Genomic DNA, 21,712 nt, shown 5'->3' on the forward strand with positions numbered 1-21,712 from the left:
CTTTGTCGAAATTTTTCCATAAGGAACTGGGTGTATGACAATCCAATCTCGGAAAACTTGCCAATGAGTCGATGAATGTATGACAATCCGAACTTGGAAAAACTTGCCAAACAAAGAAGGAGCATGACAATCCACGCTTGGAAACTTTGCCATAGATGACAATCCAATCTTGGAAAAATTGTCGTTGAAGAAGATGCACGACAATCCATATTTGGAAATATTGTCGTTTAAGAAGAATGCGCGACTATCCATATTTGGAAATATTGTCGTTTAAGTGCTTGCTTTTGAACCGATTGTAATGAGCCAGTGTTTTAGGCGCTTAAGCTAAGTGAGACGATTTTTTGTCATGTTAATCACTTTCTACGATTGTAATCGAGCCGACTAATAATCATGTCAAATTTCTTATAGGGGCTAACTGGCGTACCAAGGAACCCGAAATTGCTGCATGAGGTCGAAATCACCTTTCTGAGAGGCTTCGATCTCTGTCGTTGCTGAGATATTTCTGGCGCCAGGAATTGGAGTAGGGTCCTCCCTATTCTGCTGCACCTGTATTTATTTTGACTATAGAACTTTGCCAATATTTTTAATTATCTTAGGGTTGACCTAAGGTTTAACATCGCTTGACTCATTGACTTGACACGACTCAAGGTATAAACTAGACTCTCTGTGATTGACTGACTCGAGGTTGACACATGTGTTTGACTCAAATCAAAGTTATATGACATGACATGACTCAATGTGTACATGACTCGTGTGTGCATAGTGTTGATTCAATGTGACTCAAAAATGCAAAAAAGCAAAAATTTTCCGTCATTTTTGTGGAGGGTACCGACTTTCTCCCGAAAAAGAAAGACACGAAAAAGAAAGAAGCGAAGTTTTTCAAAGATGCATGTTAAATGAGCTTAGTGAAATGAGTTCAGTCAAGGTGCAAGGATTAGTCCATCCTAGGCTATCTCGACTGTTGACTCAATGATGAAAGTATTTCGGTAACTTAGGCATGGAGGCTAAGCACTTCATACTTCGTGATGCAATGATGAATATGATTGATGAGTGATGTTGATATGACAAGGCATGCTTCATCGTTGTGTTAAGATTTCATGACAAAGGGTTCCTAAGGGAAGTATATTTGGTCATGTATCTGTGATGTGTGTGAAAGTTACACTAAAGTTAGGCCGCAAGGGCTAAGTTTGTGGAAAATATATTGAAAAGAGTCAAATGGTGGTGACTCTTAGGCTAGGTAAGCTAATGATATAGGGATCAAGCCCCCAATTCTAGCTCTACATGGATAGGGATGAGCATAGGAGATCCCTTGATATGATCATGGTGTACGTGTGTGAATGTGAATATGAATGCATGTTTATTACGGCCGCACCTCGATGTGAAGTTCCCTACGTATCCGTTAGGAATCAGGCCGAACGTAGCTCTAGCCGAACCTCGCACAAATATGTGTATACCTCAAAAAGGTCTTTTTAAGGGTCATGACGTGGTTAGGCTAAAGGTTATAGAAGAAGGGGATAAAAAGGCTCAAGACCCTAGATAAGCCCCCAAGGTGTGCAACCTTGCTTTTGAATCTTTGTATTTTTATGCTTGAGTTTCTACTCTTTTTTAGCTCTCTTTTATCTTTTGCTTTAGCATCTATTTTATTTTTATAAGTGTGGGCAATCCTGATCATGCGGTCTATCACTCACTTGGCATTCATGTTTCTTAGGCACGGTACCAAGCACTCGATAAGAGACGCAATCTGAGACGTGTTCTTAACAAAGACATTTTCATATCAAAGACATTGGAACACTTGACCTTTTGTACACTTTTATATATATATATATATATATATATATATATATATATATATATATTGCTTATTTTAAGTTACTCAAGCTTTTTACGAAATTGAAAATTGCATAAGTTGCACACTATCCCATCCCAAGGTTAGGTAGATGTAGGTTGAAAAATGAAGGGTCTATCGTTAGACGAGGCTCAAAGTGGTTTATGAAAAAAGGATGTATAATTGAAGGGTGAAAGGAGATATGATGTGGCTACAAGGGGTGCCTCAAATCATTGGTATACTTTGTGCTTAATTCGACATGGATTTTTTTTTTTTTTTTTTGATGTAATGAAATGAAATGATCATATATAAGGAAATAATTGCTCATTTTATTAAAGGAAAATAAATAATGACCCTACAAAATAAATCTAAGGAGATTAAAAGGGTGCCTATGCTAGACTTATTGGGGAAAGGGTAAAAAATAAAGAAGAAATAGAAAAAGAGGTCACGAAATCTTGTCGTTGAAGCTCGCCTCTTGTCTTGTGTTGTTTCCTTTATCATCACTCGCTCTTCTTGTTAACTGGAGGCATGAAAATCTTGTTATTATCAATCAAATGTTGGATATCCTCCTTTAGCTTCCAACAGCTCTCAGTAGTATGACCTCTACCTTGATGGTACTTGCAGTGTTCGTCTGGATTCCAACTAGGCAATCTCTTTTCAGGTACGGGATCTTGAATAGGTCCAATGGGAACAATGAGTCCTTAGGCATGGAGTCAATCGAAGGCAGTATCGTAGCTCATCCCAATAGGGGTGAAGTTTTTCCTTAGATGCTTCTTAGATCCTTGGTTATCTATGGCTAAAACTTCACTGAGATCCAAGGTACTAACATTGTTATTAGAGTGGGCATTTTCAGAAGAAGAAGGATTGTCGCTCTTCTTTCCTTTCCAGCCACCGTGGTTACTATTGTTAGTAGCTTTTTGCTTTGCGAGGTCGTCTTTGATTTCAATTTCGATGTCATAAACGGCCTTGAAAGTATTCAGATTGTGTTGATATTTTAAATGCTTCGAATACTTCTCTTGGAGATTCTTGATAAACATCCTCACAGATTCTTTTTCCGTGGGCACCTCAATCGTCTTAGCGGAAGTTTCCCTCCACTTATTAAAGAAGGAAGTAAAACCTTCAGTCTCTTTTTGTCTTAGCATCTCAAGTTGTCTATGATCGGTTTCAACTTGAATATTGCACTTGTACCTATCAGTGAAAGCGTTTACTATCGATTCCCAGGTAGAGGTTTTCTCTTTGTCAAGGGAGAAGTACAATTGTTGGCAAACGGTCTCAAGAGATAGTGAGAACAGAGAGGGGAAAACCTTCTTATCGATACCCTTAATGTTCATTATGGTTTCAAAAGCTCTTAGATGAAAGTAAGGGTTATTAGTTGCCTTGAATTTAGGGATGTCAGTGGCGTTGAACTTATGAGGAAAAAGTTCCTTGTCCAGCGAGACCCCTTGTGAACTCATGCCCTGAAATTTATAGTCACTAGATAGCTTTCTCAAACTTTCTTGCATGAGGCTCATTTGTTGTTTCTTCACGGGATCATCGATCTTGAGTGTGAGTAGCTTCAGTGTCTCAGTCACGGTAACCAATTGGTTCCTAAGCTCATTGACTTCTTCTTGACTTTCCATTATCTTTTTAGCCTTCCTCTTTTGACGAATCGGTTTATCAAAAAGTGAGACTTGGACGAAGAGGTTGTCCTTGATTAATCGCCCTTCTCTCCTCTACCAAGTACTGTGGAAAAGGAATTTGGGGATATCTATTGTTAATTATTTGACTCAAACTTTATTCAACATGAAATGGATGGAGGAAGTGAAGAAAGATTGGAATAGAATGTGAAGAATATTTAGATGTAGATGGAGGTATATGGAGAATTAGGAATAGAAGGTACCCCCCAACTCAAATGACGGAAAAGACTGACTCATGCATGAACCTAAGACATGGTCATGGTGACGTATACTCAAAGTGTGTGCTAAGACTAGTGAGTGTAGGTGACATGTTAAGACTCGTGTCATGACCATGTGGCTAGACTATGTGACTAGACTTAATTAACGACTCGACAAGGCATGATTAACAGCGAAAATTAACCGAATTAATTAGCAAACTGGTTAATTAGACACTAGCTGATGACTCGACCAGTAACCCGAACTGTCGGCCAAACGACATGACTGGCGTCACACTGTGTAGCTTGGCGCCAGATGACAGAGATGTCGCCAGGCGCCACACTCCACAGTGTGGTGCTACAGCTCAAACTTTGGCGCCAATATTGGAGCTTTAATCTGGGACTGTTTTCGGTGTTATTAATCAACTAGGGTATGCTTAAAGTCGTACTAGGTCAATTCCGATTAAAATATTAGACTTTATTTACTCAAATTAATTAATTAATTAATTAGGCAAAGTTCTTTAAGTCATTAATTTATTTAATATCAACACAAGTCAAACAAACGGTTAAGAGAGATATAGAATATATGCACAACAAATAATGCACAATTAGTCAAGTAGGCACAATATGATGCGATGAGTTCGCAACCTAACCTGGCTCTAGTTCTCTAAAGTTCGGGATATGGTTTAGTCAAAGAGGGTCCATGGTTAATTGTCCGGATGCACCGCGCGGAAGCCTAACCGTGAAGGGTTGGCGCGAGTGGATGGGCCCCGCGAGTTTTAGAAAAAACTCGCTTCCATGGTTTGGTGAATTCAACATCTTGGATGTACCCTTTGTTGCACAGAGCGTTCAATCAGGTAGATGGAGCATGAATTCCCAGAGGGTTATATCCATATGTAGAACACATATGGGTTTCAGAAAAGTGAGAAAAAATTCAATCAGGAAGTAGGATCGAGCAAACAGTACGAAAAACCGGTCGAAATTAGAAAGCATATTTCTGGCTCGGTATTAGGGGAAATTGGCGCCAGCAAACAGGGACTGGCGCCATTTTTTAACTGTAGCGCCTGGCGCCAAGGCTGGCGTCTAGAGCTACGGCTAAAAGTCTAGCGCCAAGCTCTGGCCCCTGGCGCTACTTCCCACATGCCTCAGCAGCTTTCTGTGCTCGATAAAATTTTCCAATGTCGCGCGGTGTTATTTCGATCCTAGTTGTGAAAGATATCTTTCTCAAATTTCCTACATGTAAAATCCTATGTTTTTAACTCATTACGGATGGTCTTTCCAATGAGATCTTTCTTATGCATGTGACAATAATGTTAATCAAAATTACGCACATGAAATACTTAGAACGTTTCGAGTCTCATCTACTCATTCTAAATCATTGCCAAAACAAATTCAGGAATTAAAATAGAAATCCTCCCTAGTGGAGTAGCCAAAAACTGTAGGGAATAAATTTCAAGCGTTAAACCCCTAGCTTGAACCCCACTGTGAACATACACTAAAGTACGGTGGCGTCCAAAAGGGAAGAAGATAGAGCAAAAGAGTCGCCAACAAGTTTTAGGAACTTGTAAACCGTTCACATGGTGAAGATTACACCCCTTAACGATCCAAGAGATCGTCAACTCCATAAGGTCTAGAACCAAATAAGGGTTCGGGGATGAAGGTACAAATCCAACCTAAAAGAGATTGAATCTGCCCTAATAATAAGCCTCTACTTTATTCTGATCGTATTCATGTGCGCTTTTAAAGTAACATGCAATTAATAGGTTTAACCCTAAACCTGTTTAATCTATGTTGGTTGAAACTTAAAGCACAAATAAATCTATTATTGGTGATCACTTGAAATTATAATCAAATTAACCCTAACAAGATTATTAATTATCTTACTAAGCGTGATTACAAGTATTAAATTCCCTTTAAACATGCATAAAAGGCGTGAACAAGCAATAACAATAAATATCATCAAGAAACATAATAAAATAATAATAAATATAATCATGATCATAAAATTATAACAATGAAATAATCATCATAATAACAATCACATTAACCATAATAATAATCATGTTAATCATAATAATAATAATTATAAAATTATAATCATAATCAAAACAATTATAAAAATAATCATAAATCACGTTAAAGCATAATAAAAATAGCAAGATCCTAAGCATGATACTAACAAGATTAATGACAAACCTTAGCATGTCACTAAGCAATAAAAATCAAATCTTTAACCCTAACATGATACTAACAATCATAAATATTAGGAAGAACATAGGAAGCATCGTAACAATCATATTTAGTATTAAAATTACCCTAGACATGATACTAGGAATATCATAACAACAATTTAAACATGATCATAACATCAATTAAAAATCATTAAATTACTTACTTTGATGCCTCGTACCTCTTTCTAATAACAAAATGCACACATTAGTAACTTCAAGGAAAATAATAAACAAACAATTAAATTAAATAATTGAAAGAGAGATTTGGGATCAAACCCCTCAGAAATTAAACCTTTCACGTCTAAGCGAAGGCAACTTCGAATATGGTTAGGTCTATCTAGATCTTGTGAATGCGGAATTTTGTATGTGAAAAGAAATTTTTAGAAGAGAGAGAGATGGATGAATTGATTAAGGAAATCTTGATGAGAATTAGCGAATGATTAAAGAGAATGAGAGAGAATTGAAAACTTATTGTAGGTAAATATAGATGAATGTTGATGAGAATTGGTTGTAGGTGAATATAATTGAAAAGCTGGTTATTGATGATTGAAAACGGAGTTTTTAATACGTTATTTATAGAGAAAATCAGCCAAAAAGATAAAATTAACAAAACAGAGTCTGGCGCACGCAAAACGAGATTGGCGCCAGGAATTGGCCATTGGCGCCAGGCGCCAACGTCAGCGCCAGGCGCCAATAGCTGGTGCCAAGCGCCAGGCCTAGCTCCAGGCGCCAATGCCTGGCATCAGGCGCTAGTCCTGTTTTTGACACGTTTTCGAAAATCAGATAAGTTTTGCCGTACATGAGGATAAAATTGTATCTTTTCCTCAAAAATGTTCTTTGATTTTAATTAAAACTCTGAAAAGTCAACAAAAGTCAATTTATCAATGCTAATTGAATTAGGAATGAAAAGAATCTTCTAGAAGAATCTAGAGGACTAAAACCAATCCTAATTGCATTAGGAATGATAAATCATATTAGGCCCTCCCCTAGATCATTGGGCCGCACATAAGGCTCAAACCGGGCCCAGTTTAGTAAATTGTCCATAACTTCCTCAATATTCATCGGAATTGGGCTTATAATATATCGTTGGAAAGCTCTTGTCAAGCCCCATCAAACTACACTACTATTGGACCCATATAATTGACCAACCAAACTGGATTGGATGTTTTCTTAAAATAAGTTTCCAAAAACAGAGAGAAAAGAAAAGAAATTAAAACTATCCGCAACACTAGACTTTCCACACTTTCGCTTCATTCGTTTATGATTCGATGCGAAAGGTACTCAACACTGGGTTTGGTTTTGGGGAGACACAAATGGGTGTCTGCAATGGGGTATTAGCCGTGTACTTTTATCGAGGTCGTCTGATCTACGAGTCTCCTATTTCAAATATTATTTTTCTAAAACTAGGAGTTAGGTGAGATCTCATACTAACTACGGTCACGGAGTTGCGCCCGTGGTCGTTGGATGTTTATTGATGTTTCCGAAAGGAGGCATGGGGTTTTTCTTTACTGATGTTCCAAATGGGACATGAGTGGACAACCTTGTCTATTGCTAAATCCAATGAAATAAATAAATGAGTTAGTTAATATTAATTAGTGAGGTCTTAACAAATTTAATAATCGAGTCATGAATTGAGTCTATATTTAATGATGCTTGTGCTTAAATATTAGTAGCATGTTAGGTATTTTCTTGATTTGTTTTCGCAGCTTGTATGTACTCAGCTTTGCTGACTGCGTGCTTTTGTGTGTGTCTTTCTTTGGTCATGGCCTTCGCCTTTCAATGACCCTGTGACGATCCAATTTTTACACTTGTAATATTGGGGAGCAGAATAACCACAGGTTCTTACACATGCAGCATTCATCAGGGTTGTGGGATCTTGAGTAGAGAGTTGGTTGTTTGCATATTATTTCTTTTGCAAGTTTGAATTTATTTTAATTCGATTTTAGTTGACACTAATTCTTTTGGATTTGAATTTATTTGAACACTAAATTTAATCACTTACTACTTTTATTGGGTTTTGAATAAGGGCCTTAATGGTTCCAACTTGTAATACTTATTTTGATTTAATTCCTTTGTTTTGAGGTTTATTTAAAACTGTTTTGGTTTTCCGCTGCAAATTTCTGAGATAGCCTTAACGTTTGAACACGTGGCGGTAGCACACTAGTAATTCTCTTGAAATTGTTCAGGTTATATACAGGTTTCTCACAGGTTTTTAAGAGAGAATTATTGGTGTGTTACAAAGTGGTATCTGGAAGCTTAGGTTAGATTTAATTACCACTAAAGCCAATTAGCTTAGTATGACTTAGGCGCCTATTCAATGATTTAAATTTGAATTTTAATGACAATTTTTTTTTATTCATTTGAAACTAATTATGTTTTAAACCATTTTATTTAAAACAAATTTGAAATTTATTTTGTCTACTTGGTGAGTTTTGGGTAGACTTAAGAAGGGAATGCATGCATACATCATACATATTTTTTTCTTGCATTTAATTATCACATGAAGTGTTATTTTATTATTTATTTAACATGTTATAATTAAGTTCTAATTGATTTATTTTTATGATGTGCTTGTGTTATGCTTTTTGATTGTTCGTTGCGTTGGGTTAACGTAGAAAAAGGATGAGCGACTCAGTAATCACGTCTGAAAGTGTGAGTAATGATATTAGGAACAACCCCATTGTTGTGTCTGAGGATGAGAGTGATACTCGAAGTGACGATACTATGGAGAGGTTTGAAAAGATTATGACGCCAACTAATCCAGATGAGGAAGACTACCAGTACTTACATGAGTTTAAAACAGCAAAGAATAAGAAGCATAAGATTAAAACCTACCAAAGAATGTTCCATGATTATACTCTTATTGAATTTCCAGATGAAGATGAGCTTGAATGGTTACAACCACCACCTGAAGATCCAAATGCTAGGAAGAGAGCTACTAGAAATCCAAATCCGCTCTACAAGTCAGTTATTATTGAAGACTCAGATGACGAAAATGATCTTGATTTTGATGTTAATAATTACAATGAGAAGAGAGATAAGAACAGTAATGTGATACCTTGAGGATTATTTTTGTTAGGGTGGAGTTAGCATGAATAAGGCATTTTCCATTGATAATAGTTATTAGAACCTCATTATAGTCTGGTTTGGATGATTAATTTTAATAAGTAGCTAGTGCTACAGAGTCTTTATTTGGGATTGATACCTTTATATAAGTTATAATAAGAAGTTGATATTATATTTTTAAGAGCTTCATTTCACTTTTATTTGTGACCAAGAGCAAGTTTAATTTTTGTAATCATATACTTTTTGGGGAAACCTCTTTGTCTATGATCAGACTTAATAAGAGTGTTGCGGGATAGGAATTTTTTTTTTCCTGCGTATGAATCGTGCTTATATTGTGTGGTTTTGCTTGGGAGAAGGGGGTGCAATCTCAAGGTGCCCTTTTGAACCAATTTATGTGATAAATATAATATTGTGATTCAATGAATATGTGTGAATAGTATTTGGGTTTCGTTTAAAATGGAGTGCATATTTATTTTATTTCAGGCGTAGAGCTAGAATGGCTGAGAACGCTGCCTTAGCTGATGCTATTCGTTTGTTGGCTGAAAATGTGATCCAAAACCGGGGAGACCAAGTCGACCCCCAAGCTGAAATGTTTAAGAAGCTGGCCCAGGTTAGACCACCAATTTTTAGGGGAGGTGCTGACCCTACTTTCCTAGAAAACTGGATTCGAGAGTTTGATAAGCTGTTCGTGGCACTCAACTGTCCTGAGGGTATGAAAGTGGACCAGGCCGCTATGTACCTTAAGGACGAGGCTGATATCTGGTGGAGAGACAATGCTGTGACCGTTAGGGCCAAACCTAACTTTGGGTGGGAAGTGTTTAAGACCTCCTTGAGGGACAAGTTTTACCCCCCATTCCTGAAGAAACAGAAGGCTCAGGAGTTTATAAGCCTGGCAATGGGAGACATGTCAATCTCTGAGTACTATAATAAGTTTATGACCCTTTCTAGGTTTGCTCCTGAGGTAGTACCAACTAAAGAGCTGAAGGCTCAGAGGTTTGAGCAGGGGTTGACTGACGAGTTACAGAAGGACCTAGCAGGAAAAGTTTTCAAAACCCTTGACAAGGTGTATGAGAGAGTTGCCCATCTGTACCATCTGAATACTAGGACTGCTAGTGCGAGTGCTAAAGCTGGGGAGAAAAGGAAGGATTTTGGGAAATCTGAGAACCAGGGTAATTTTAAGAGGTCTAGGAATGGGAACTCGTTTGATAGGGGTAACCAGAATGTTAGCAGTTCTTCCAATACTAACAATGGGGAGAGAACCAACCACTATAAGAAGTGTAGAAGGAACCACCTTGGGATAGACTGTGATGGGAATTTGGTGACCAGCAGGTTCTGCAACAAAAAGGGACACAGGGAGTATGAGTGTTACACCAAACAGAGACAACAGGGAAATAGTGGGAATGGTGGGAACACCCAGCAGAGGCCTAACAATTTCAATAACCAGGGGAATAGGGGAAATGGTCAAAATGGGAAGTTTGGGAATGGTAGCAACAATAAAAACAGGTCTGGCAATGGCAACAACAACAACTTAGGAAACAACAACTCAGGCAACAACAACAATGGGTATTAAGCAAGAAACAACACTCCCGGCCGCTTATCTATGATGAGCAAGGGGGAAGCTGAGAGGTCCTCGGATGTAGTTACTGGTACTTTTTCTATCCAATCTATCTTTGTCGACACTCTATTTGACTCTTGAGCAGCTTATTCTTTCATTTCTACTTTTGTTGTGCGCAAGTTAAACTTAACTGAATCGAGTCATGTTGATGTGTCAGTCAGTCTGCCTACAGGCAAACTTGTTCATTGTAACAAAATATTCAAAGGCTTGCCTTTGAAAATAAGAGAAGTTATCTTTCCATCAGATTTTATTGAGTTTAACCTAGGGGACTTAGATGTAATTCTAGGGATGGATCGGCTGAGTTTATACAAGGCTAAGATAGACTGTGAGATGCAGAGGGTACAACCGAGTGATCCTTTGGGTAAGAAAGTGTCCTATAGACGGTTAGGGAAGCCTAAAGGTTTTGGGATCATTTCTGCTATGAAGGTGAAGAAGCTAGTGAATAAGGGATGTCCATTGTACTTTTGTTGTGTTCAAGATTTGAGTATGAGTGAGAATAGGCGGATGGAGGATGTGCCCATTGTGAATGAGTTTTTAGATGTCTTTCCAGAAGAGATTTCGGGAATGCCACCTAAGAGGGAAGTTGAGCTTACCATTGACTTAGTTCCAGGAGCTGCACCTATCTCCAAAGCACCGTATAGAATGGCACCGGCTGAGATGAGTGAACTAAAGGCTCAATTGCAGGAGTTGTTAGACAAGGGGTTCATTAGGCCCAGTGCATCACCTTAGGGAGCACCTGTGCTATTTGTGAAAAAGAAGGATGGAAGTTTGAGGCTATGTATTGATTATAGAGAGTTGAATAATGTGACTGTAAAAAATAAGTACCCTCTACCTAGGATAGATGACTTGTTTGACCAACTGAAGGGGGCAAGCGTGTTTTCGAAGATTGACTTGAGGTCAGGGTACCATCAGTTGAAGGTTGCAGATAAAGACATTCCAAAAACAGCCTTTAGAACTTGGTATGGACATTACGAGTTTACAATCATGCCTTTTGGGTTAACCAATGCACCAGCCATATTTATGGACTTGATGAACCGAGTGTTTCATGAGTATTTGGATAAGTTTGTAGTTGTGTTTATTGATGACATTTTGGTGTATTCGAAGAATGAGGAAGAACATGCTGAGCACTTGAGAACTACCCTTGAAACTCTTAGAAAGAACAAGTTGTATGCTAAGTTTTCCAAGTGTGAGTTCTGGTTGGAGAAAGTGTCATTTTTAGGGCATTACATTTCGAAGGAGGGTGTATCCGTAGATCCTGCGAAGATCAAGGCGGTGAGTGAGTGGCCTACACCTAAGAATGTGACTGATGTTCGTAGTTTCTTGGGATTAGCTGGATATTATAGAAGGTTTGTCAAGGATTTTTTGAGGATAGCCAGACCCATGACTACTCTTATGAAGAAGCAGAGCAAGTTTGAGTGGAACGAGAGTTATGAGTCTGCTTTTCAAACCCTCAAAGAGCGATTGACCACTGCACCAGTGCTGGTATTACTTGATGGGATAGAAGGATTCGAAGTGTATAGTGATGCCTCGAAGCATGGTCTGGGATGTATCCTATAACAGAATGGAAGGGTGATCGCATACGCATCGAGACAACTGAAGAAACATGAAGACAACTACCCTACCCATGACTTGGAACTTGCAGCTGTTGTATTCTCTTTGAAGATTTAGAGGCACTACCTTTACGGTGTTTCTTGTAAGATCTTCACGGACCATAAAAGTCTAAAGTACATCTTTACCCAAGATCACTTGAACATGCGGCAACGTAGATGGTTGGAGTATCTTACAGACTACCATGTCCACATCCAATATCACGAAGGAAAGGCGAATGTAGTTGCGGATGCCCTTAGCAGAAAGTCGAGTAATAATGTCAATGCTTTGGTTGTGGCCAATGAGTTGTGTGAAGATATGAGGAGATTGAACCTTGAGGTTATCAACAAAGAAGAGTTAGAAGGATTACTGGGTGCTTTAACCATCCAACCTTCCATATTTGAGGAGATTAAAGAAAAGCAACTGGAGGATGAGTCGTTTCAGAAGATTAGGGATCGTGTGACTAGTGGTGCGGAGACTGAATTCAAGATTCATGAGGATGGGAGCTAGATACAAGGAGAGATGGTGCATACCACAGAAGTGTGAGGATATTAAAAGGAAAATCATGGAGGAGTGCCATAATACACCATATTCAGTTTACCCTGGGGGCGATAAGTTGTATAAGGATTTGAAGGAGTTCTATTGGTGGCCGAATATAAAGAGAGAAGTGGCTGAGTTTGTATCCAAATGTCTGACGTGCCAGAAAGTGAAGATGGACCACAAAAGACCCATGGGAAAGGTACAACCATTAGAAATACCAGGTTGGAAGTGGGATTCCATATCCATGGAATTTGTGACAGGCTTACCAAAGACTCGTACTGGGAATGACACAATTTAGGTGATTGTAGACATACTTACTAAGTCAGCGATGTTCATTCCTATCAAAGAAACCTGGAAAAAGAAGCAGCTAGCAAGCGTCTATGCGAAGAATGTAGTTCGGTTGCACGGAGTTCTCAAGGACATAGTGTCAGATAGAGACTCGAGGTTTCTATCAAAGTTTTGGCAAAAAGTGCAAGAGAACCTTGGGACAACATTGAAGATGAGTACTGCCTTTCATCCTGCAACCGATGGTCAGACTGAGAGAACAAACCAAACCATGGAGGACATGTTGCGAGCTTGTGCTTTATATTTCCAAGGAAATTGGGAGGATCACCTACCTTTGATCGAATTCTCCTATAATAACAGTTACCATGCAAGCATCAAGATGGCACCTTTTGAAGCACTGTATGGAAGGAAGTGCAGAAGCCTAGTTTGCTGGAATGATTACAGTGAACGGGTTACTTTGGGTACAGATTTCATTGAGGATATGGTGGGCAAGGTGAGACTAATCCAGTCGCGTATCAAGGCAGCACAAGATAGACAGAAGAGTTATGCTGACTTGAAGAGGAGAGATGATGAGTTTAATGTTGGGGACAAAGTATTTCTAAAGGTTTCTCCAACAAAAGGTGTGATGCGATTCGGCAAGAAAGGGAAGCTTAGTGCAAAATATGTGGGTCCGTATGAAATTCTCCAACGTGTGGGGAAAGTGGCTTACAAATTGGCCTTGCCAATGGAGTTCGAGAAAATGCATGATGAATTCCACATTTCCCAACTGAAAAAGTATGTGCCTAGTGAAACCCATGTTTTGCAGCCGGAGACTATTCAACTAGATGAGTCTCTAACTTATGAAGAAAGACCAGTCAAGATACTAGACCACAAGGTGCGTAGTACTAGAAACAAAGATGTGAAGATAGTGAAAGTCCTTTGGTCAAACCAAGAGTACGAAGAGGCTACTTGGGAGGCCGAGGAAGAGATGAAAAACAAATATCCCGAGTTGTTTGACGAGGTGAGTTACGAGGGCGTAACTCTTTTCTTTTGAGAGGGGAAGAATGCGATGTAATTTCGCGCTTTAACCTCAATGATACCATTTATTGCTTGATTTTGCACGTTTTTGCATGATTTTGGTTATCATTATGCATTATTATTGCGTTTACATACAATAAAAGTATGTAAACTTTGGCCAAATATGAGTTCATTGAGTACAAAGTTCGATTTGTTAAGTATGTTTGTTAAGAAGCAAGCAATTTACAACAATACAAAATGCATAAGTTTGAATACTTTTGAGGAACTATGGATTTTAGGTAAAGTTTCGAGGGCGAAATTTCTTTTAAGAGGGGTAGATTGTAATCCCCCATATTTTTAACTTAATTATAATTTATTTATATATTAGTCCTACAAATATTTTTATGTCAGTTTCATTAAATAAGTTATTTTTTATGAAATGATTTAAGTAAACTAACATGTTTTTACTAACAAACAATTTTAACATTATAGCCCAAAACCCAAATATTACTCCTAATCTACTTAGGAAACCCAAAGCCCAAATAAAACCCTCAAAAACCCTTACCCTTCTCCCCCTTCTCACGTAAAAAAAAAAAAAAAAAAAAAAAAAAAAAAGAGCTTTCATTCTTCTCCTCCTTTCCCCTGCTCTCACGTATGACACCACAAGGAAAAAAAAACTCGAAGCTGCCCTGCCGCCGCGCCCGCCTGATCGCCGCGCCGCCCAGCACAGCCGGCGACCATTGCAGTTCGCTCTCCTCTCTTCTCCTTCCTCTTATTTCTCTTTTCTTTATTTCTTGTTATTTTGATTAAAGATTCAATTTTTATTTGATTTCAATTATAAAATCATTGTTATTAGGCTCTAATAGTATGTATAAATTACAAAAGATAATAATTTATGGGTTTTGTATGTCTAAAGTATTAAATAAAATTTCAGATTTGGTATATGTATGAATTTAGGGTTTAAAGTATTGATTTTTCATGTTTTAGGGCTTGATAATGTGTTAATCAAGTCATCTAATCATACTATGTTTAAATTACATTAAAATACAATTATCTTAATCATAAATAAATTTTCAGATTTATTAAAGTTTCAATTTTTATGAACAAGTAGTGTTAATTTCATGTTTTTATGCTTCTAAACCTATAAAATAATTATTGTGAGTATTTTGTGATTGAAAAAGCTTTGAACTTTATATTCTAACTTTAAAAATAATTTTCAGATTTCATACCTTTTATTTTGAAGCCTCTAATTGCATTGAATTGATATATTCTTGGGTTTTTAACACACTAACTTGCTATATAATGACTAATTCAAGTAATTATGCTTATGGGGTTATTTTATATATTTAAAACAAATTTTCAGATTTATTTACCCACTTTAAAGTTGCTGTAATTTGATATAAAACACTATATTTTCATAATTCTAACATATAAACTTAAAGTTGGGATGTTATATTACTAACTTTGATTTTTGGGGACAATTTAAAGGCTTTATTTTGGTGATTTAAGAGGTTTTAAAGTAGTTTAATATTGCTGTAATTTTAATTGCTTTGGTATTGATTTATTTCTAATTGTTTGGTTTAGGAGAGAACTTTGTAGAAGGCGACTTCTAGTTTTAAAGTGGTCAACTGGATTGTTTACACAATGTACGTACAAGATACGAAACCTTGCTTGTAGGTGCATGTTTAAGGACGGATCGAGAACTTAGTATCATGTATAGGATTGACTGGGTTAAATTGTCTGGTTATACATTGTGAATTTCAAATGATGTGCACTAGTTTATAATGCAAGTATTATTTGTGCTTTAATTATGCAAGGTGCGCTTAAAGGCAAAGGTATGTGATTGGTGTAAAGATCAAATTATTACTCGTTCATGATTATGTAAACAGGATGAGTAAAGGAGAAATTCAAGTCTTATAAGACGAGGTTAAGGTTTTGGGGTGCCTTATACACTCAAGGTGTTTATACACCGAGGTAGTAATGAAATAATTAATAAATGTTGTTTGTCACTAATAAATAAAGAATCTAAATTGAGAATTTGCCATCACTACTACAATTTCCGTATTTTATGGACGCTTTTACCTCGACGCCGTGGTACTAGCGTTAACGTACGAATTTATATTCCGCTTATTGTCGACGCTTTTCCAAGTCGAAGTAATCTATGGACACTAAAAAGCGTCGACAAATTCACATGACCCGCACGTTTCCCTCGAGTTAAACCGCCTAGGTCAGATCATCTGAGTTTCTAACTTGCTACGCCTCATCTATCTATTTGTTCTCCACTCAAATTCATTCCAAAATCTAAAATAATCCCCGATTAATTCATCACTCAGTTTAAATTCGTTCTGGAAATTGTGGAAATTTTCTTCACCAACTTGTCAATTTCATCGATTAATATAGGTAAAGTTTCTTGCTTTTCCTTAATCTCTGGTTCGATTCATCTAGGGTATAGTATAATGTTCGAATTTCTCATGAATTTTCTTTAATCTCTGGTTGAAATCGATCGGAAAATCTTTGGCCTTTTACGGTTTTGAATTTAAAGAAAACAAGCATCGCCATACCGATACTTAAAAGAATTCATTGACGGCGCATCAGGTAATTTTCTACACTTAATTAGATACATAAATGTTTTTCAGATCATAATTCGTGCTTTTAAGTTCCACAAATTTTCCTTTTTCTTAAAAAAAAATGGGTCGTTTGTTTGTTTTATGGCGATTTATATGGCTTGTTTGTTTGGATTTTCTGAATTTTCTCAGCCTAAGGTAAAGGTTTTTTCATTAATTGTTTAGTTTAGCTTAATTTTCCCTTTTAATTTTGCCTAATTTTAATCTGCTTCGCTATAACCTAGGCAACCTATTTAACGAATGTTTTGGGTTTTTCCAATTTCTCATTATTATATGCTTATTCTACCAATTTTGAATATGTATAGCTTAATTTTGTTGAATTTCGTGGCTGAATGCATTATGTTGATTCTTGATTAATGATAAAAAATAAGACGGTGTAGTTTGCATGTTAACTATTAATTTTACAGGATTTTCCATGAGATTTCTGGTGCACATCACATTTGTCTGTAATGATTGAAATTTAATATGAAGTTATGCTGAACAAAAAATTCCAGCTGTAATAAGATAATTTTCACTTGGTTACTCACAATGTAGAATTAGAATTTTGGAAACTTTTGTTGGTGAAATAATAGGTGACTATATGGATCTGTTGGTGGGATGGTATAGATCTGCCTGCCATTCCAGACCAACAATATACTTTGTTATATTGCAAACATTATTGTCTTGGAAAGTTTAACTTTGATCTTATAACATCGTTTCTTGCTGTTAGATACATGTCTGTTAGGAATTTAGTCAGGTGTTCTGTTGTGCTCACTTATGCTATGTTGTGCTCACTTATGCTATGTTAAGCTCACTTATGCTAGAAGGCAACTAAGAGTATTGGGAGATCTCATCTCTCATAGAGTGGGAATTATCTTGTATTGAATCAATCACTTTGATCTATTAATACATCTATCTCTTCGTCTAAACTGCTAGTTTGAATTTTGGTAGAATAATCTCCAATAGGTGTATGAAATTCTACTTTTCTAGTCCAGTGTATGCTACTTCTAGTGCTATTATAAATGATTTGGATATGTTTTATAAGCATTGCACTTCATCCAGGTGCCTAATTTATTGACAGTGAAACTGCTCCTATATATGGAAAGCAAAAAAAAAAATTATTTCTTTCATTCCGAGTAGTTGAAAGTATGGGCAGAACTACTCTTTGGGATAGTGAAACACCAAGAAATTTGTATTCTGGTGAAATATCAAAGCATTTGGGAAGTTGGGTTCCATTTTCTTCTACCCCTTTTCTACTAGGATGTTTTGTGGTGAAACATCTATAATTTGTTTAATATGTAATAATTTAGAAGAGCTTACCTTTAATGTGGTCGTTAGCTCTTTAATTATCTTTCCAATGTGATTCCTTTTATCGGTCGTTGGATTTGCTCTGGTGAATGGCCAGAGACAGATTATTTCCATGTTAATGTCAAGGTACTAAAGTTTGTTGCCACCAGAAGCTGTAGAGATCTTCTTGAACTCTGTTGGATTAGATATATATTACCAATCATTTATCTCAATCAAGATTAAGATTGTGTCTGTATTGGTAGAGTTCTTCTTGAACTCTATTGGACTATCATATCACCAAGCATTCAACTCAATAATGATTGCGATTTAGGATTAAGATTGTTTTTTTATAGTATTATTTTACTATTGACGACAACAAGGGTATGATGGTTTTCTTTCTTTTATGCCTTCACTTTCTTGCATGACCTGTGTGGTGAGGATTGTAAGAGACTCAAAGAAATTTTTTTTTGGATGGCATTCATTACTATATGTGAATTTATCTACACTTGTTTTATTTGCCTTTTCTTTACACGATATTGTGTCGTCTCCTATTTCATAACTCTCTGATATCATGTTAATTTATGAATTCCGAGTATTAATTCATACTTCTACTTCTCAGCTTGTTAAAGATTGGATGAAACAACTTACTCGACTAAGAGGGTATACAGATCAAATGATTGAGGATGCTAATGAATTGATGCTCACTTTTGGATCTTGCCGTCGGGGGTAAGAAATCAAAGATTTTATGCTTTGGTGAAACCATTTTTAGATTGCTGCTATTGATTAATATCTGTGTGGTGAATCTGCATTTGAGGAGATTGATTATGAATTGTTGATTAAAACTCAAGTTATAGATTCTTGAAGTAATCTTTGTCTGTTTTTTCTGATACTTCTTTTCAGAGATTTTTGATGTCGTTTATTGCGATAACTGATGGTTTCATAGTTTTTTTAACGTGTCTTGTTTTGGTTTGCTATGATGATTTATGGTATCAGTTTCTTGTTGTGATTTATTAAAGTATGCTTTCAGAAAGGGGTTATTTTTGTATTACTTATTCAATTTGTGCGATTTGTTCAATTTCATTGAATTTGCTCCGGGTTTTAGCTTCTTATTGTTTTTCTACCTTGTGCTCAATAGGAGGATTTCTTTTGCATTTTCCATGATATTCTGGCACAATTGGTGGAAGTGAGCGAGCTTCAACCAATTCCTGATGCGCATGTACCAGTGATGAAATTTAAGTTTGATGGGATCTCTATTGATCTTCTTTATGCTAGTGTTTCCGTCTTGGTTGTTCCTGAAGTAAGTAGTACTTTGATTTTTTCTCACTTTAATTGGTTTAATTTTCTTTTACATGGCTCTTATTGTGAAGTATATTTTTTCTATCCTTTTTAGTTGTCCTCATGCTTTTGCTTAAGGAGTTAAAAATGATGAGGTAGTGCTTGTTTTGATGCCATCCCCCTTATTTTGTAGTCAGCACTGTTGAAGTTTGTATCATGTAATTGCATAATATCTTGCGGGACTGCATTTTTTTTTTTTTTGGCAAAGGGCAGTAGCAATGTCTCTTTTGGGGTAGTTAGTTATAGTATCCTATTCCAATACTAGTTGCATCTTCTTTCTTCTAGTAACATTTGATCTCCTATTGTGTACTTAGAGGATCTATTATATATATGGCTGGATAATTGTACATTGGTAGTATTGTGATTGTTTTCTTTTCCTGTAAGTTATAATTATTAATAGTGTGACTCCAACATGATAATTAAAATGAGCATTGTTGCAGGACTTGGATATTTTCGATGTTTCGGTTCTATACAATGTTGACGAAGCTACTGTTTGAAGTTTAAATGGATGCAGGGTTGGAGATCAAATTTTTAAGTTAGTTCCTAACATCAAGGTACACATGAAAACTTGGTTTCTTTAGCCTTGCAATGCTTTTTATTCCTTCATTTTTTTTAGTTATTAATGGTTTTTTGTTGTATTTTAGATTTTGTATTTTTAGTACAATATGATTATAGTCTTGGTCCACTAGCAGCTTTTATTTGCTGTTGCTTTGATCCTTGAATGATTATAAATTATAAACTATCTTCATGTTTATTATACAAATATTGGCCTTTTGTTGCTCTGTCCTCTTTCACTGTGTCGATTTCTGCAATTATGCTTATGCTTCCTTGATTATTTTAAGTTTTAAATTTTCTTGGTCTTTTATGTCTTGAGCTTATTATGTTTCTTTTCTGAGCTTCTTACTTGTCACTCTTGTGTTTTATGTTGTGAAGACAAATGGAATAAATGGTGTAAATTTGAAGGCCATCATAAATTTACTGGCTTCTTAGCTTATTAGTTTTTAACGCTATGTAGGGATTTGGAGGCTTTGGCTACAGAATGTGAACTTAGGGAGGAAGAGAGATGGCTCCCTAGTATTGATCGATCATATGCTTTAATGTGTTGCAGGGTCAAAAGATTATGTAGACATCCATGTATGAATACTGAGAAACGGTAAAAAAAGGCTGACAACTAATAAGCAATATTTCAAGGACGGAAGAAATATATATTTAAGCTCTTTAAAGATTTCAATTAGTGATTCGGAATTTGTTCCACTACAACTAGTCACGAACGAATTCTAAATTTCAATTATAATTGTTGTAATAGAAACTCAGTACTATGAGATTTGTATATATGCTATACTATATTTATGTATGCAATATAAAAATTTTGGTATAATTTTGTTGTACTTCTTAATTTTTTTGGGTAATATATATTAGTATACTAGAAATCATTGTCAGTGAATGAAATATTTTATTTTATTATTTTTGATATTTTTTACAAAGAATATGGACAAGATAAAGCTTCCCTAAATTAGAAAATATGGACAGGAAAAAGCGTCGCCAAAATGTTAGATAACAAATGTATGAAAATCTGGACATAGAAAAACGTCACCAATCCTAAAATTCTTGACTACAAAAAGCATCGCCAAAGTTAAGAAAGTGCGCCAACTGTTGCGAGTTGCGACGCTTCGTATAAAAATTTAGACACGATAAAGCGTTGACATTCGCGACGCTTTTTGATGTCCAACAAAATTCTCGATTCACTTATTCTCGACGCTTTTTATAAGCGTCGAGAAAAAAATTTTGCGACGCTTTTTAGTGTCGAAAAGAAGGCTAAAAAGCGTCTAAAAAGCATGCCTTTTGTAGTAGTGCATGTTTGATTGAATTGCTTTTGGGATGTTTGTATTGATATGTGTATGAGTCATCACCAAGTCTAAACCTGTAAATCACGTAAAGTGCAAGATGGATGAGCAATAAAACTCTGGAATGGTGCACATCTGGAGTAATGACAATCAGGGGTTGGGGTACATGGGGTATTAGCCGTGTACTTTTATCGAGGCCATCTGATCTACGAGTCTCCTATTTCAAATATTATTTTTCTAAAACTAGGAGTTAGGTGAGATCTCATACTAACTACGGTCACGGAGTCGCTCCCGAGGTCGTTGGATGTTTATTGATGTTTCCGAAAGGAGGCATGGGGTTTTTCTTTACTGATGTTCCAAATGGGACATGGGTGGACAACCTTGTCTATTGCTAAATCCAATGAAATAAATAAATGAGTCAGTTAATATTAATTAGTGAGGTCTTAACAAATTTAATAATCGAGTCATGAATTGAGTCTATATTTAATGATGCTTGTGCTTGAATATTAGTAGCATGTTAGGTATTTTCTTGATTTGTTTTCGCAGCTTGTATGTACTCAGCTTTGCTGACTGCGTGCTTTTGTGTGTGTCTTTCTTTGGTCATGGCCTTTGCCTTTCAATGACCCTG

General features: G+C 36.4%; 1 protein-coding gene and 1 long non-coding RNA gene across 3 annotated transcripts; both read left to right on the forward strand.

The window, feature by feature from the left end:
- Window positions 1–9,488: 9,488 nt before the first annotated feature.
- Window positions 9,489–10,562, forward strand: LOC110708808 (myb-like protein I). Its single transcript, XM_021887035.1, has one exon. The coding sequence runs from the start codon at window positions 9,489–9,491 to the stop codon at window positions 10,560–10,562; it is 1,074 nt and encodes a 357-aa protein (XP_021742727.1).
- A 5,477-nt stretch (window positions 10,563–16,039) lies between these two features.
- On the forward strand, window positions 16,040–20,626 carry LOC110708272. Of its 2 annotated transcripts, none has more exons than XR_002508679.1 (6): window positions 16,040–16,415; window positions 16,558–16,610; window positions 18,525–18,631; window positions 19,041–19,202; window positions 19,681–19,794; window positions 20,256–20,626. It is a non-coding gene; the product is annotated as an uncharacterized LOC110708272 (long non-coding RNA). The 2 variants fall into 2 exon arrangements; XR_002508680.1 differs by having other exon boundaries at window positions 20,349–20,625.
- The last annotated feature ends 1,086 nt before the right edge of the window (window positions 20,627–21,712 follow it).

Source organism: Chenopodium quinoa, unplaced genomic scaffold, assembly GCF_001683475.1.
Source record: "Chenopodium quinoa cultivar QQ74 unplaced genomic scaffold, ASM168347v1, whole genome shotgun sequence".
NCBI lineage: Eukaryota > Viridiplantae > Streptophyta > Magnoliopsida > Caryophyllales > Amaranthaceae > Chenopodium > Chenopodium quinoa.